Source organism: Sorex araneus, chromosome X (assembly GCF_027595985.1).
Source record: "Sorex araneus isolate mSorAra2 chromosome X, mSorAra2.pri, whole genome shotgun sequence".
Taxonomy (NCBI): domain Eukaryota; kingdom Metazoa; phylum Chordata; class Mammalia; order Eulipotyphla; family Soricidae; genus Sorex; species Sorex araneus.
Genome location: NC_073313.1, coordinates 242,733,815 through 242,750,366, shown reverse-complemented (window position 1 = coordinate 242,750,366; position 16,552 = coordinate 242,733,815). Strand labels below are relative to the sequence as shown.

Sequence of the window (16,552 nt, the reverse complement as noted above, 5' to 3'; positions counted from 1 at the left end):
AGAAAGAAAGAAAGAAAGAAAGAAAGAAAGAAAGAAAGAAAGAAAGAGAGAGAGAGGAAGGAAGGAAGGAAGGAAGGAAGGAAGGAAGGAAGGAAGGAAGGAAGGAAGGAAGGAAGGAAGGAAGGAAGGAAGGAAGGAGGAAGGAGGAAGGAGGAAGGAAGGAAGAAAGAAAGAAAGAAAGAAAGAAAGAAAGAAAGAAAGAAAGAAAGAAAGAAAGAAAGAAAGAAAGAAAGAAAGAAAGAAAGGAAAGAAAGGAAAGAAAGAAAGAAAGAAAGAAAGAAAGAAAGAAAGAAAGAAAGAAAGAAAGAAAGAAAGAAAGAAAGAAAGAAAGAAAGAAAGAAAGAAAGAAAGAAAGAAGAAGAAAGAAAGAAAGAAAGAAAGAAAGAAAGAAAGGACTGGGGACTAGAAAGCTAGTACAGCAGTTAGGGTGTCTGCCTTGCACGCGACTGAGCCCAGTCTGATGATCCTCAGCACCACTTATGTTCCCTCGCTGAGCACTACCAAAAATGAGCCCTAAGCACCCTGGGAATGGCCAAACTCCCCTCCCAAATAGAAAAAGAAAAAGAGGCCAAAAAATAAAGCATAGTAAAGATAAACAAGTGGACTAAAGACTAGCTCAGGAGGACAGACCTGAATCCATGTATGTACTGATTCTAGAATTTACTCTCTCATTTCATTTCACTCGCCTTCCAGATGTGGGAGCTTTAGTAAGGGGCTAGTACCACAGTACAGAAAGTGAAGAAGCGAGGCTTTGAACAGAGCTATTAGATCCCAAAGCATGTGTTAATTTTTTTTTTGTTTTTGAAAGGGATGGGAAGGTTTCTTAAGCAGTGCTCAGGAGTCTGGGATGCCTTCCAGTAGGCAGCCAGTTCAATGCAAGGCCCAAAGGATGCAGTGCTGTGCAGGTCTTATGGTGTTGGGGACCATAGAGCAACTCCGCTCTTGCTTAGGGCCTCTGGGTCAATGCTCCTGATAATGCTTGGGGGGTATGGCAGGTCCATACAGTGCCGTACAGTGCTGGGGATTGAGCTCACTAACCCTTGCTCACACACCAAATAAAATTCTATCTAGAATTATTACTGATTTAGAATCTAAGCTTACTTCAGTACCTGGCTTTTACAACTGTTGGTGTTGATTACTAACTCGGTGATGAAGGACCAAAAGCACTTTCTCAAATGACCTATAAAGTGAGGGGAGTCTTGACATTCTCTCTCTTCTCTAAAATGGGAAGAACCAGCTATCACAAGAAATAAATGGAGCAGAGACAAGCTAAAACTAGGAACACTGGAGTCTGGGAGTGACAAGAGGATGATCGAAATGTCTTAGAAAGGACCCAGGAATGGAATTCAGTGGCAAAATGCCTAGCTTGCATGTGTAAGGTTACAAGTTTCATCACCAGCAACACCCCACACTAGACAAATTTGATTCCAGCTCTATAGTGATCTGCTATATATAAACCAAGTTTGGATATACTGCAACCAAATTTGCAATCTCAGGCATACTGCAATAACAATGGGCAATTAAGATAAAATATTCTTAACTTAACAAGTACATAGGGTGGGTGCAATAGGTCAATGAGCTGGAGTGTTTACTTTACATGTAAGATGCCCAGATTAGATTCTTGGTACCACACTGTTCACTGAGCACTTCCGTGAACAGCTCCTGAGTACTGCCTTTGAAGCACTTGCTCCCTAAAAAAAAAAAGTGTACAATAAAGATATTGGCCTAAATATTAGAAACTAGAAAGAACATCTGCCATAAATTCTTCCCAGTACAAGGGGTCAGTTCCCTTCTCCTGGCATTATTTGTTTTCCTGGAAATTTGGGAATTGCCAGTTTCTCAAGACTTAAGACAAATGGCCAGAAATAAAGTACAGGGAATAAGCCCAATGCCCAGTGCTACGAATCCTGGTTAGATCCCTGGCCTCCAGAACACACAACTCGGGAGGAATATCACACACCAAACACACACACACATACGGAAAGAAAATCAAAAGTTATATTACTGTGTTACTATGTACGGAGCTCTTCCTGCTAGCACACTGATGGCCTGAGTATTTGCCTTTCATTTACCCTGTGAAGTAGATACTATTAATAGCTCCATTTTATAAATAAGGAAACAGAGGCATCAAGAGATTAAGTAACTCAGAGAAGTCAGAGAAGTTTCCAATCTAAGCACTGGATTGTTGAATGCGTTTGCTGACGGGTTTCTTACAAAGCCATGAAAGTAAAGTGAGACAGAAAAAATCAAATCCAAAAGGCCATGCACAGTGTCAACTCCCTGTAGTCTGGACTATCTAGACTGTTGATGCCTGCATTGTTACATTGGATTTTCTATCCTAAATCATCTTTATTCTTACCTTACTTTCATGATAATTTTACAGTTTCTTTTGAAAAGACAGTTTTATTTTGAACTACATTATCCCTCAATATTAGGAGAAACTTGTATGTACTGAATAAGAGTATGAATGACTTTATTGTACATCAATCACTTGAAATAATGTTTATATCAATTACACTTCATTTTTTAAAGAGAATAAATACTTGAATTTATTTATTTATTTGTTTGTTTTCTACTGTGGCACACATAAATCCATTGGTGTGAAAGTCAATAATAGTAGAAATACTGGCCTGAAAAATCGCTGTGCATCAAGTCTCTGTGTTATTCTCTTTAAAAATGCTAGCACATTTAATACCCACGATTATAATAAATAACTGGAAATAAACTGAGTCAGGAGTGAGACCCCAGAGTCTCAAGATTAAATCTATTTCAAATCCTAAGCCAGAAAAATTGTTTCAAACCCTAAACCATAGATACCTCCCCTCTTATCTGCCAAATCCGATTTCCCATTTCTTCTGGCCAGTTCATCTGACTTCCTTAATGTTTTTCTTTCCTCTAATCCTTTCTACAAGCTTTTCCTATTGCATTCCACTCTACTTTAGTGTCCAACTCTTTCCTTGGTCTTTTAACTCCCAGAGCTTCAAGTTCAAGGTTTGCATAGTCACCAGAACATCCCCTGATTATTCTGGCCTTAACCAACATTTCAGTGAACAAAAATATGTCTTGTAGGAGCCCTTATAAATTCCTGCCAAGGGGATATAAATGGCTCAAAGGATTTATGAAATCCTGGGCAATTTGCCTAAATTTACTGGGTCATTTGCTAACCTTTAGTTTCATTCTACTAAGATATATGTTTTTATTTCCCATATGGAAACATAGTAACCTTATAATAGAGAAAGCGTTGGACACCATCTTAACCAAATTAAATTAAAAATAAAGTCTTTGAGGTTGATATCAACAGGACTAAGACAAACAAACATTAGATGTATTCTGCTGTGATGTAGTGGGAGAGATTATTTACATACTACTTTCTGTCACAAAGAAATCTGAAATAATTTTTTTTGGCTTTTTGGCTCACACCCAGCGATGCATAGGGGTTACTCCTGGATCATGCACTCAGGAATTAACTCTTGGCGGTGCTCAGAGGACCATATGGGATGCTGGGAATCGAACCCAGGTCGGCCGCATGCAAGGCAAACGTCCTACCCGATGTGCTATTGCTCCAGCCCTGGAAATCTGAAATAAGTTTAATCTAAATTATGTCTGCAAAAATATCTGGTTTGGGGGTCCAGAAAGATAGTAAATAGGCAAGATATTTTTACCTTGCCTACAGCCAACCCAGGTTCAATCCCAGCATCGCACATGGTCCTCCAAGCCCACAAAGAATGATCCCTGAGTGCAGAACCAGAAGGAATCCCTGAGCACAGAGTTCAAGGCATTTGTCCTGGGTCTACAGCAGCCCTATGAGTCTCATTTGTGTTAAATACTCCAAGCAGGCATTGGGAAGATAATGAATGTGCCTGACTCTGGTTCGATCCCTGGTACCACATGAAGTCTTGAGCATTGCCAAGTGTAGCCTTAGCAATGCTGGGTGTGACCCTGGTGGTCCTTAGCACTATAGGGCCCAAGCAGTACCACATCCTCCTGGTTAGCTGAATACCACAGGAAGTGGTTCCTAGGGCTCTTAAGCACTGCTAGGGAGGTTTCTCTCACCAAGAAACAAATAAACAAAATACAACAAACTATAAAATGCTCTGAGCTGGTAGCCACCGCCATGCTTAGAGTCATGATCTTGGTCCAATTTTCCCTCTAGAGGACGTTTCTGGGGATCAGGATAAGAAGCCCCACATCTTCACTTGTGACAAGATAGGCTAGTGAGGTTATGTGCTGCTGTGTCTCATCCCTGCTCCCCATCTTCCTTAGGTCCAGGAAAGCTACTAAGAAGAACCCAAAAAGGCAACTATTTGTGCCCAGGTTAGAGGTTGCACTGCCACCTTCCAACTTTGCAAAGGCTGCTTTCAATGCCATTTCCGAGCATCCCATCAGCCTTATGCACCCTCCTCTAGAAAGAGGCCCAGATCACCAGTCTCTCAACATGAAACACTAGTGAAAACACACACCAAAGTCTCTGGGTAGAGAATCCAGTTCCAACAATGACCATTATATGAAGTTTTTTCAAGGAGAAAGTGAATTAACTATAAAAAAAATGGGGAGGGTGTGGAGACATAGTAACAAGAGGTAAAGTGCTTCCTTAACATGCCCCTAAGGACCTCTGGGTGTGACCCAAATACACACCATCCCAATTTTTTTCATTACCTGTATGACATAAGAAGGATGAGCAAGGAGAGGCTGATAAAATCTCAGGGACGAACAAGACTGCCAAAACAAAGGACTAAAATGACTGTCTGTACTTTCAATGCATGTATGCTGGCCTCGAAAGCATCTATCGAGGATCTGATGGTGCAAGCGTAGAAGATCAAGTACGACATCATTGTTCTGACTGAAACGAGAAGGCATCGATCACATCATGCCCATTTTCGACACTGGAGAAGAACTGTTCCTTGGAATATGCAAAAATAGAAGCATCGGTGCTGTCAGTGTCCTTGTCAACATGAACTTGACCATGAGCATTGATTCATTCAAATGCCTAACAACCCAAATCAGACGATTATGCTGGAATAGATGTGGCTCGCTACCGGCAGTTTCTATCTTTGTCGTCCACGTGCCAACATCCAACTATAATGAAGAAGAAATTGAGAAGTTCTACATGGAGCTGGAGAAGTTCTATAAAGAATACCACACCTTCTACAAGGTCATTGTTGGTGATTTTAATGTCAAAATAGGACCAAGAAGGTCACCAAAGAACTCCACATCAGGACCCATGGCCTAGAATATAACGAAGAGGGTGAGAGACTGTCTGAGTTCATCATGTCGACCAAGACCATCCATGGTAACTCACAGTTCCAGAAGGCTGAATCTAAACGTTGAACAAGGGAGTCTCCCAGTAGACAATTTTACAACAAAATTGACCACATCATATTCAATAGATGGTTTTGCCTAACCGATGTCACTGTTTTCCCCAAATTCCAAATGGGATCGGACCACTGTCTCCTTCGTGCAAAATTCTACTTCACATATCAGGGAAAAAGGACTGAAAAGTTTAAGAAGAGAACTCCCGGGGCTGGAGTAATAGCACAGCGGGTAGGGCATTTGCCTTGCACGCGGCCGACTCAGGTTCGATTCTGAGCATCCCATATGGTCCCCAAAGCACTGCCAGCAGTAATTCTTGAGTGCAGAGCGAGGAGTAACACCTGTGTATTTCCAGGTGCGACCCAAAAAGCAAAAAAAAAAAAAAAGAAGAAGAAGAAGAGAACTCCCAGAATGACCACTTACTGGGAGCTCTTTGGCACTATTGTGGCAACGTAGGAAGAGGCCATTGTTGACAACATCAATGAGGAATACGATCGACTGGTTCAGCATCTCCATGACTGCGTGAGGAATGCTGAGAGTAGGAAAGCCACAGATGCCTGTCTTTGGAAACTCTCAAACTCATTCACCAATGTGGTTTGGCACGAGCCTCAAGCAATCACAAGCCAATTCCGGAGGTGTCTGCACAATACCGGTATGAACACTGGTCAGCAGCACGCAAAGCAAGGAACAACTCCTGTGCTGTCTTTCCAACTCGTGTTACATTATTATTCTGATTTTTCAGTCTTAGCAAGACCATGGAGAGATGAGACCCTTACTGCCCCATGCCAACTGTTTTTTTGATCAGCTTGAAAATCACCAACTTGAAAAAAACAGGAGTTTGGCTTCATGACCCTAGCAAATGTCTTGGAGTAGACTTCGAATAGTTAACACCAGCAGAGCTCAGGACTTTATTTTGGGCTCTGGGATCAGTCCTGGCCAGGCTGGGGGACTGACCATGGGGTGCCAGGGAATCCAACCTGGTTAGCTACAAGCAAGGTAAATGCTCCTTGGGCACTGTTTGTGTTGTGAGGTGTTTTTTTTTTTAACTTTCTTAGAAATTCTATCTTCAGACTCTTTTGAGTTCAAAGAGCCTTTAGAAATGGGAGGGAAGGAAGGAAGGAAGGAAGGAAGGAAGGAAGGAAGGAAGGAAGGAAGGAAGGAAGGAAGGAAGGAAGGAAGGAAGGAAGGAAGGAAGGAAGGAAGGGAGGGAGGGAGGGAGGGAGGGAGGGAGGGAGGGAGGAAGGGAGGGAGGGAAGGAGGGAAGGAAGGAGGGAGGGAGGGAGGGAGGGAAGGAAGGAAGGAAGGAAGGAAGGAGGAAGGGAGGGAGGGAGGGAGGAAAAGAAAGTTCATGACTCTAGTTCAGACGTCATCAGATTGACATGTTTGACATGTTGATTTAAAAAGTCCTTGAAGACTTGAGTAAAAAAGAAAATGACACGAATTTGGAGCAAATATTTATTGTTTTTTGAACTTCTTCATTTGTATACTTAACTGTTTTTTCCAGGAGGTGGCCACGAATCGTTGCCTACAGATTTTAGTAACGAAACACTTCCTGGGGGAGGTGGGGGTGGTGGATTGTTTGCAAAGCTGTCCACGTGGAGTCCACTCATTTCTAATGCAGACGTTTGCGCGAGTCCGAGTTTGCGTCGATTTTTGCAAGATCGCCCTGTTGAAACGAAACCAACTCACCCACCCGCAAGCGGTGTAGGCAGAGCCCGCTTACAGAGTTCCGACCCGGGGCTGCAGGCACGCGGCCGAGAAGAGCCAGCGTTAGTCTCGGGGCGGACCCTCGACGCCGTCCGGGCACCCGAGCCCGCGGCGGCGGCTGGGCAGGGCCGGGCAGGGCCGGGCAGGGCCGGGCCGGGCGTGGAGCGAGCGCAGGGGGCCGTCCCGCCGCCCGCCCGCCCCGCGCCCCGCCCGCCCCGCGCCCCGCTCGGACAGCCGCGCCCGCTGCCCCGCGCTCCCGCCATGGCCGCCCGCCTGCTCCGCCGCTCCCTGCGCCTCTGGGGTGCCCGCTGCGCTCCGCGCCCGCCGCTGGCCGCGAGGTGAGCGCCCCCCGTCCCGGAGGCTGCGGGGCCGGCGGGTGTCCGCGCCCGTCCTCTCTGCGGGGGATGCAAGTGGGAGGGTGGCGGGTGGGGGGCGGGGGCGGTGGCAGAGCCTCTCGGCTGCAGGACCAGGCTGGAAGCTTCGGCCCGGCCCCGGGAGGGGTGTCTGCCCGGCGCGTCCCCCCGCCTCCCCACCCCCCACCGCAACGGCCGGGAGAGATAGCGCTGGCCGCTGCGGAGGGGAGGAGGGGGAATGGGAGGGATGGAGGGGGCGGGGTGGTCCCCCAAAGTTCGCTCTCGGATGCGAACCGTTGTCAGTCGAGTTCTGCAGCGGCCCGCGGTGGACCCCCCCGCCCCCCGCACCACCACCCCGGCGCCAGGGGTCACCTCCAGGGCTCCGGGAGCGAGTTGGGGACGCGCGACCTTTGCCCCAGTTCTGCGAAGCGCGGCGGCGGAAGGCGGCCTCGCGGGCAGACTCGGGACCCCGCGCCTCGGAGGGTCAAGTTTAGGCCAAGTTCAGGGCTGCCAAGTGTCAGGCCCTGCGTGCAGAGGAAAGTGGAGGGAGATGGCCTGGGAAGACAGGAGTGGACATGGGTTTGGGATTTATTAGCAGATCTGATCGATTCGGTGCCAGAGAATCCGCAGAGGTTTAACGCGGACCGGTGACCTAACAGGGTGGTGTTTTTAAGATCCAAAGCTTCAGCGACCGTCCAACACAGAAAACCCATTCATTGGCGAAGCAAGCCAGGTGGCTTTACTGTAGTCATCTGGTGGCTGTTGGAGTCTAGTATTGTTCTCTAAAGTATGTGGGGGCTGGAAGACAGCATGCTTTCACTTCCTGTAGAGACGGGGAAGCGCTTATCTAGGAGATAACTTCACAAACTGGGCTAAACTCGTTTTTGGTTTTTTTTTTATAGAACTCTCTAGGGCAGTGATCAAAAAACTTTCTCTCTCGGTATCAGTGCTTCTTTTCACTTACACAATATTAGAGTATCTCTGTTAACCCGCTTTTCGTAGAGGTGGTCATTATCCTTCCCAGTAGATATCTACAAAGCAAATTTTACAACTCTTTGAATCATTTAAAAGTAATATTATGAGTGAAATATCAAATGCTGTGTGATCTTTGGTGTAAGATTTTTACAAATATTCCCATATTTGTATATAAGAATATATATATATACTGAACCTAATACAATCTTATGTCATTATCAGTAAGTTAATATAACAATAACAAACCCATTACATGTTCAAATAGAATTTTATGGAAAAAAATCTATAAAAGAACGAACACTGACATCTTTGCAAAGCCTTAAGATCTCACCTATCAGAAAAGAACCCAATTTTCATTTCTGCAGCTGCTTTAAATCTAGATGTTATTTCAGTTAAAGTATAGGAAGAAAGTCTCAAGAATGTTGGAAAAAGAACTCTGAATATTTAGGGACTATAGTTTTGTTAACGAAGAATTTACTATTTTCATTAACAGACTTTTAAAGTGTTAATGAACATATGAATCACTTTGGGGATTTGTTAAAATACAGATTCAGAGTCAGCAGGTCTTGTTTGAAGCTCAAGGTTGTGTATATGTTATGTAGCTCCCAAGTGTTACTGAAGGTGTTGGTGAAGACTGGCACCCTTTTATAAATGAGGCCTTGAAAAACATTGAGATTTTTTAAAAAATGATATTTTGGGGGCTAGAGAGATTAGCGAGTAGGGCACTTACCTTGCATGCAGCTGACCCTGGTTCAATACCCTGCATTTTGTATGACCCCCTGCGCACCACTTGGAGTAATTTCTGAGTTAAAAGTCAATATTATACCCTGAGCATCACTGGGTATGATCCAAAAACAAAACAAAACAAAACAAAAAATTGTCATAGTTAGAGATTGTCTTGTTAGAATAGTAGTACTTTGTTGCCGTAGGTGGTCAGTATACATAGTTCAAGTACAGATTTCCTAGTCTTCCTAGGGAGTAAAGGGGTAATTTTTTAGCACAGTCCTTGGTATTTAAAATTAAAAATTGATGTTTCAGCAACTTAATACCAAGTGTTATGATTTTCTTCTCATGCAAATTCTTTCTTGAACTCCTTTTACTAACCTGCAAATCTTTATTTTACTTAGAAGTTTTCCAAAGAATTTTTTTAACGCAATGTATATTATGGGCTGGAGCAATAGCACAGCGGGTAGGGTGTTTGCCTTGCACACAGCTGACTGGGTTTGATTCCTCCGTCCCTCTCGGAGAGCCAGGCAAGGCTACCGAGAGTATCCTGCTTGTACAGCTGAGCCTGGCAAGCTACCCGTGGCGTATTCGATATGCCAAAAACAATAGCAACAAGTCTCACAATGGAGATGTTACTGGTGCCCGCTAAAGCAAATCGATGAACAATGAGATGACAGTGCTACAATGCAGATTATAAATTGTGTTTTGGGGATGAGGCACAAAAGCAATGCTCAAGGGTTGTTCCCAGTTCTGTACTTGCTTCTGGTGGTGTTTGAAGGACCATGTGGTGCCAGGGATTGAACCTCAGCCTCCCACCTGCAAAACATGTTTCAGCCAGTGGAACCATCTCTACAGCTCTTGGATTATAATTTTTTTTTTTGCTTTTTGGGTCACACCCAGCAGCGCACAGGGGTTACTCCTGGCTCTGCACTCAGGAATTACTCCTGGCAGTGCTGGGGGACCATATGGGATGCTGGAAATCGAACCCGAGTCGGCCGTGTGCAAGGCAAACGCCCTACCCGCTGTGCTATCGCTCCAGCCCCGGATTATAATTTTTTAAATTCAGTTAGAACAGTGTAAGTTCTACTTTAATTTACCAGTTTCATTAAATTGCCCATTTTTTCAGCCCTAGTTTTCTAGTCTCAACATATCCATTTGTTCTCCTAAAGAAAAATCCTGGTTTAGGACTGGAGTTCAGCAGGTAAGGCATTTCCTTGCACATGGCGGACCCAGGTTTGAATCCCAGCATCCCATATGATAACCTGAGCACTGCGAATAGTGATTCCTGTGTGCAGAGTCAGGAATAACCCCTGAGTATTGCCAGAAGAGAGAGAGGGGGGGAGAGAGAGAGAAGAAAGAGGAAGAGAGAGAAAGAGAGAAAGAAAGAGAGAAAGAAAGAAAGAGAAGAATCCCAGTTATAGATGGGTTATATGGACAAAGGTAGACAATAAATATAGTCTTATTTCTACTAACAAGAAATCTAAACTCATCATTTCTATCATGGGAAAATTATTGTATTTCACGTAATATCACAGTGTCTGCAAGAGCCCTGCATGTCCCCCACATCAGGCCTTCCTTCTTGCTCTCCTTTATTTTGTTTTGGGGCCACACCCAGCAAGCCCCCAAATGTGCAGGGTTTACTTCTGATTCTATGCTTAGCGTTCATTCCTGACTGGTCTCGGAGGACTATATGCAGTGCCAAGAATCAAACCAGGGTCATCTGTGTGCAAAGCAAGAACCTTACATGCTGTACCTTGTGTGCAACCCGTCCCTGCTCTATTTAGAACAGATCTCAGACCCCATTTCACCAAATACCCTTTGCTCTAGTTCTCCTGTTAATTCTTTTAACTCTAGAAGGCTGCTTAACTAACTCTGTCATCTTTAAGCATTCACTCATATCTTGTCTTAGTGTTTTAAACAATATTTAATTGGGTTTATTTAAACAATATTTAATTGTTTTATTAATAATTAAATATTAAATAATTAAATATTAAAATATTTAAACAATAACTAATTGTATATTTAAACCATTTTTTAAAATGTTGGTCTTTTATTTTATTGAATCACCTTGAGGCAGAGCATTACAAAACTGCTCATGATTTCACAATTCCATACTGCAACCCCCTCCAGCCTCGTCTGAGTCACCGTGTGAGTCGTATACAACTTGACTTTTTCATAGTACTTAGCACTAATTTTAACATACTCTGTAATTTTCATTTTTGCTGTTTTTGTCTTATTCAGTATTCCCTCACTATATTGATCATATATTACTATTCAGTTTTCCCTACCAAAATACAGGCATGAAACAGATTTATTCATGGTTGCATCTCACTGTATTTGGTTTGTACCTGTACTTGAAGGTCCTTGTTTAGTACTTGTCGGACAAATGAACATTAAGCAATTAAGCAGTGTTTAACAATGATTTGGGTGACAGAGGAACAACCAGGAAAATGTTTATGAAGACAAAAGAGAGATCAAGCCAAGTATCATATTATTAATTATATGACAGAATGCATGTTAATTGTATTAAGTGTTTCCTCAGGCTGCCAAAAGAAATACCACAGCTTGGGTGTCTGCTTAAATATCCAATTAGTTATTTGTAAATACCCAATTAAATATTGTTTGAAACAATAAAAATCTATCTCTCATAATTCTAGAGGTTGACTAATTCAAGATCAAGGTCTGAGCCCCTGATAGGAACTCTTTCTGGCTTCTAGATAACTGTCTCTTTGATTTTTCTACCTACCTTTGACCCTTCATCATTTTTTCTAGTTGCATTCACAGAGGGAAAGAGAGGATCTCGTCTCCTAAGGCCACCAATCCTTTATGGTTGGGACTCCACCATCCATCTCATTTCACTGTAAATATTTTCTCAACGCCAGTTTGACCTTCAGTATGTTAATTTTAGAGAAATGCAATTCAGTAGATGGAATTGCCTGGAGTGATAGCACAGCGGTAGGGCGTTCGCCTTTCACAGGGCCTACCTGTGTTCGATTCCTCTGCTCCTCTCGGAGAGCCCGGCAAGCTACCGAGAGTATCGCGCCTGCAGAGCAGAGCCTGGCAAGCTACCCATGGCATATTGGATATGCCAAAAACAGTAACAGTAAGTCTCACAATGAGAGATGTTACTGGTGCCCACTTGAACAAATCAATGAGCAACTGGGTGACAGTGACATAGAATCAAGCAAAGATTTGTCACTGTCACTGTCATCCGGTTACTCATCAATTTGCTCGAGCGGCCACCAGTAACGTCTCTATTGTGAGACTTGTTGTTACTGTTTTTGGCATATTGAATACACCAGAGCTTGCCAGGCTCTGCCGTGTGGGCAAAACACAGCATTGTATAACTGAGACTTAAGTCTGAAAGCATTGTAATTTTTCACATGGTGATTCATTTAAAAAAAAAAAAAAGACACTCTAGGTAGCTTGCCGGGCACTCTGAGAGGGGAAGAGGGGGAAGAGGAATTGAACCCAGTCTGGTTGCGTGCAAGGCAAACTCCCTACTGCTGTGCTATTGCTCCAGTCCCAAGTAAAGGTAGAGAAACCAAAACCAAAGAATCTATTTGAGGGGAGTGACTGAAACCACCTTTTTTGCCAGTAAAGAAGATTGGGTCTTGGGGCCGGAGCGATAGCACAGTGGGTAGGGCGTTTGCCTTGCACACGGCCGACCCGGGTTCAATCCCCGGCATCCCATATGGTCCCCCACGCACCGCCAGGAGTAATTCCTGAGTGCAAAGCCAGGAGTAACCCCTGAGCATCGCTGGGTGTGACACAAAAAGCAAAAAAAAAAAAAGAAGATTGGGTCTTTTCTTGGTAAAGACAAAAGCAAGTTTTAAGTGTCTTGCTCTGCAAGCCAGTGTTGACCCCTGAGCAGTTATCCCTCTCACTTGTCTCTGTGTCTTTGCTTTGTCCCTGAAGCCTCTGAGCTACCCCAGCCTCTTGAGCACATACTTCCTCTCTCTCTCTCCTCTCACATCGTGCTCAGTAAGTTTTGGTGAGAACTATCTTGCTTCAACAAAACAAACCCGAAAGAACAAGGTGGGGAAAGGGGAGGGAAGCAGGGTTTGATGAAACCCAGAACTGAATTTCAAGCAAAACAGAAAAACCCTTTGGTAATATTTAGTTTTTTGATTAAAAAGTTAGATGATAGGAGCTCAGAAATGTAGACAGTAGTGTACTGATTTTTAGACACTTTTTAGGACTACCCCAGGGTGGGGGGAAGGGGAATCTGAAGCTCTTGAACTAAAGGAACTTCAAATCTCATATTTAAGCCTAGAATGAAGGGAAGAAGGAAGGATTTTGAATGATTCTGCATCAATTCTCTCAGTGATTAGTGAACATTTTGAAATTATCCTCAAATTATAGTGATAAGAACAGTAATGCAGTTTATATTTTACTTGCTTTTTTGAAGTTATATTGGTTCCAGAGAAAATATTATTTGCAGGACTTGCATTATCTTGTACATTGCATATGACATGGAAAGATAATGGTGTTATTGTTGTGTCATTTGAATTTGATGCAATTTAATCTATAAAATGTGATGACACTATTTAACTCAAATGAAACATATCAGTTTTAGGCATCATGTTCTCTGGCTTGGAAAACAGAGTTAATTGCCTGGGATAAATTACTTCATAATTTTATCCAGGTAAGATAGATGCTGTCATGGAGCCAGAAAGATAGTTCAGGGGTTAGGCTATGTGCCTTGTGCTTTGCCAGTCCTTGGCACCCCATTATAGTCTTCTGAGCCTAGAGCCAGGGGTAAGCCCTAAGCACCACTGACCATTGAATGTGGCCCCAAAACCAAAAAAAAGAAAAGAAAAGACAATCTTATTTAAAGTAGCACAGGACAGGAGAGAAGGAGAAATAGCAACGTAGGTAGGAGGCTTAACTTGTAAGTGGCTGACCCGCATTCTATCCCTAGCATCTCGTATGGTCTCTAGAGAATCACCAGGAGTGAGTCCTGAGTGCACAGCCAAGAGTAACTTCTGAGCATCTCTGGGTTTGGGAAAAACAAAACAAAACACCCCCCACCCCCTACCCACCTGCCTAAGTGGTAATACTTAGAATATTACGGTGGGTAAGGCTCTTGCCTTGCACATAGCTGACTTGAGTTCAGTCCCTGACACCACTATGGTTTAGAAGTCACCAGAAGTGACTTCTATTTTTTTTTTTTTTTTTGCTTTTTGGGTTGCACCCAGCGATGCACAGGGGTCACTCCTGGCTCTGTACTCAGAAATTACTCCTGGCGGTGCTCAGGGGACCATATGGGATGCTGGGAATCGAACCCGGGTCGACCACGTGGAAGGCAAATGCCCTACCCGCTGTGCTGTTGCTCCAGCCCCACCAGAAGTGACTTCTAAACACCACTAGGTGTGGCCCCAGACAACCACAAAAAGTGGTAATTCTCAAATTTTAAAACAATTTTTAAATTTCAGTATTTTAAGATTTTTTTTTTTGCCTTTGTACCACATCTGGCAGTTTTTGAGGCTACTCCCAGAAACGCTTAGGGGACCATTTGATACTAGGGGTCAAGCCAGGGCTCCTCCATGCAGTGCCTGTGCTTCAGCCCTTTGAGCTGTTTCACCAACCCAAATTTCATTCGTTCAAGCTGCCTCTAATGAGGATCTGGGAGAAGTCTCCAGGTATGTAGCAATAAATAAGAATCAGGGATATTTCATATTGTTCAGTAGAGTCTTTTACTTCCAGAGACATTTGCATATGAAGAATAATAATTTGCTTAATTTTACTAATATATGTATATACATGTATTTTTTAAAAGATGCTCTCATTCCGGAGGGGAAGAACGTCTTGAAACTCCTTCAGCTAAACATTTAACAGATATTGGAATTAGAAGAATCTTCTCTTCGGAGCATGACATTTTCCGGGAAAGTGTAAGAAAGTTTTTTCAAGAAGAAGTGGTTCCGAATCATGCAGAGTAAGTGACAACTTTTCCTTTGAAATACTGTACACTAGAAAAGCAGTAGGGTTGTTTCTTAGAATGCTGTGTCTTACTCCATAGAAAAAAATGCCCAATGCTTCATTAATATTTTCACGGCTCTTCAGTAAAATGTAAGATTAAAGGATTCTTCTGAAAGTTTAAAATATTAAAATGAATTTTATAACATACCATTTGAATTTTTTTAATTCTAATTTTCAATTAAATATCAGAGTAGGACTTTTGAAAACACTGGTTAATGACAGTGAAAATTAGTCACTTTTTCTTTTATGCTTCATAAATGAATAGACACTTAAAAAGTAGCACAAAAGGCAAATCTCAGCAGGCTGTAGTTACCTCAAACATGTTTTATGAAGTCATTTGGTTATAAAGTAATTATCCGTTTTTAATTCAGTTGCCATAAACCCGTCACTTCTAAAGCAGCATTTTGCCGGTTCAAAAATTTGCTGCCTATCCTTAGCTTAATTATTTTTGTTTTTGAGCCACATTGGGCCCTGCTTAGGACTTCCTCCTGGCTCTGTGCTCAGGGATCCCTCTTGGTGGGGCTCCTTGGAGAACCAGATTAGGATGCAGGGATCTAACAGGGCCAGCCCTGCTCAAGGCAAGTGCCGTATTCACTGTATTATCACCAATACTTTAATGCAATTAGAAGGTTTTGAATAAATTTATTTACTTTAGAGTTTTTTAATGTTAAAAGAATTCCTCTTAAGTTTTATTGATAGTATCTTAAGGGGAAAAAATGATCAAAATTAGCTAAGGCCTGATGCCATGACTATTTTTATTTAAAAACAGCTGGGTTTTTTTTTTTGAGACAATAGAAATGTAGTATACTTTACTGAAGAGGAATTACTTTTATTTGAATTTATTTCTTTTACTGATTGTGAATTTTATTTCAAAGAACATTGAGGTTTTGAAGTCAAAATGATAGAAGTTGACAAATTTTGGATTGATAGAATATTTCTCAAAGTGACTTTATTTAGGCAAAACTACATCAAAAGCACACATCTTTTTCTCTTAAAATGTTCTGAGGTGGGGCCAGGAAGAGAGCTCAGTGGTTAGCACCACATGTCTCCTGATAGTACGGGATGAGTCCCCTTATACCATCAGGCTGCAATAGCCTCCCATTGCCTGACCTGAGCATTGGACTGCCAGACCCGAACCCCAGGTAGAGTGTAATAGGTAGGAGCGTCCTAGTTCCTCAAGTGATCCCTCTGCGAGGAAGAATCAAAAAAAAGTCTTAAATACATAAATAATATTTCTTGAGGTATCTGAGTTTGTCTTTATTCCATATCTTCAAACACCACAAAGGTTATGAACCATCTCTAATTACCACTTAATTTTTTTTCTCAGATTCTTGTCTCCAATCTCTTTATCATTCTATTCTCCTTTTTAAACCAGTAAAGCAGGGACTGGGGGAATGACCCAGTGGGCAAGCACATTCCTTGCATCCATGAAATCTGGATTAAACCCCAGGCACCTCAAAATGAGTACAGTTTCGAAGAAAGGCAGATATAATCTTACT

At 42.8% G+C, this 16,552-nt stretch overlaps 1 protein-coding gene across 1 annotated transcript in view; it reads left to right on the top strand.

Annotated features, from left to right (window-relative positions):
* The first annotated feature begins 7,228 nt into the window (after positions 1-7,228).
* The window catches only part of ACADL (acyl-CoA dehydrogenase long chain), a 46,312-nt gene continuing 36,988 nt past the window's right edge, over positions 7,229-16,552 (top strand). Inside the window, exons 1-2 of the mRNA XM_055121842.1 lie at positions 7,229-7,355; positions 14,854-15,009. Of these exons, the coding sequence (XP_054977817.1) occupies positions 7,279-7,355; positions 14,854-15,009 (233 nt within the window). The 5' untranslated portion in view covers positions 7,229-7,278. The remainder of the gene's footprint in view (positions 7,356-14,853; positions 15,010-16,552) is intronic.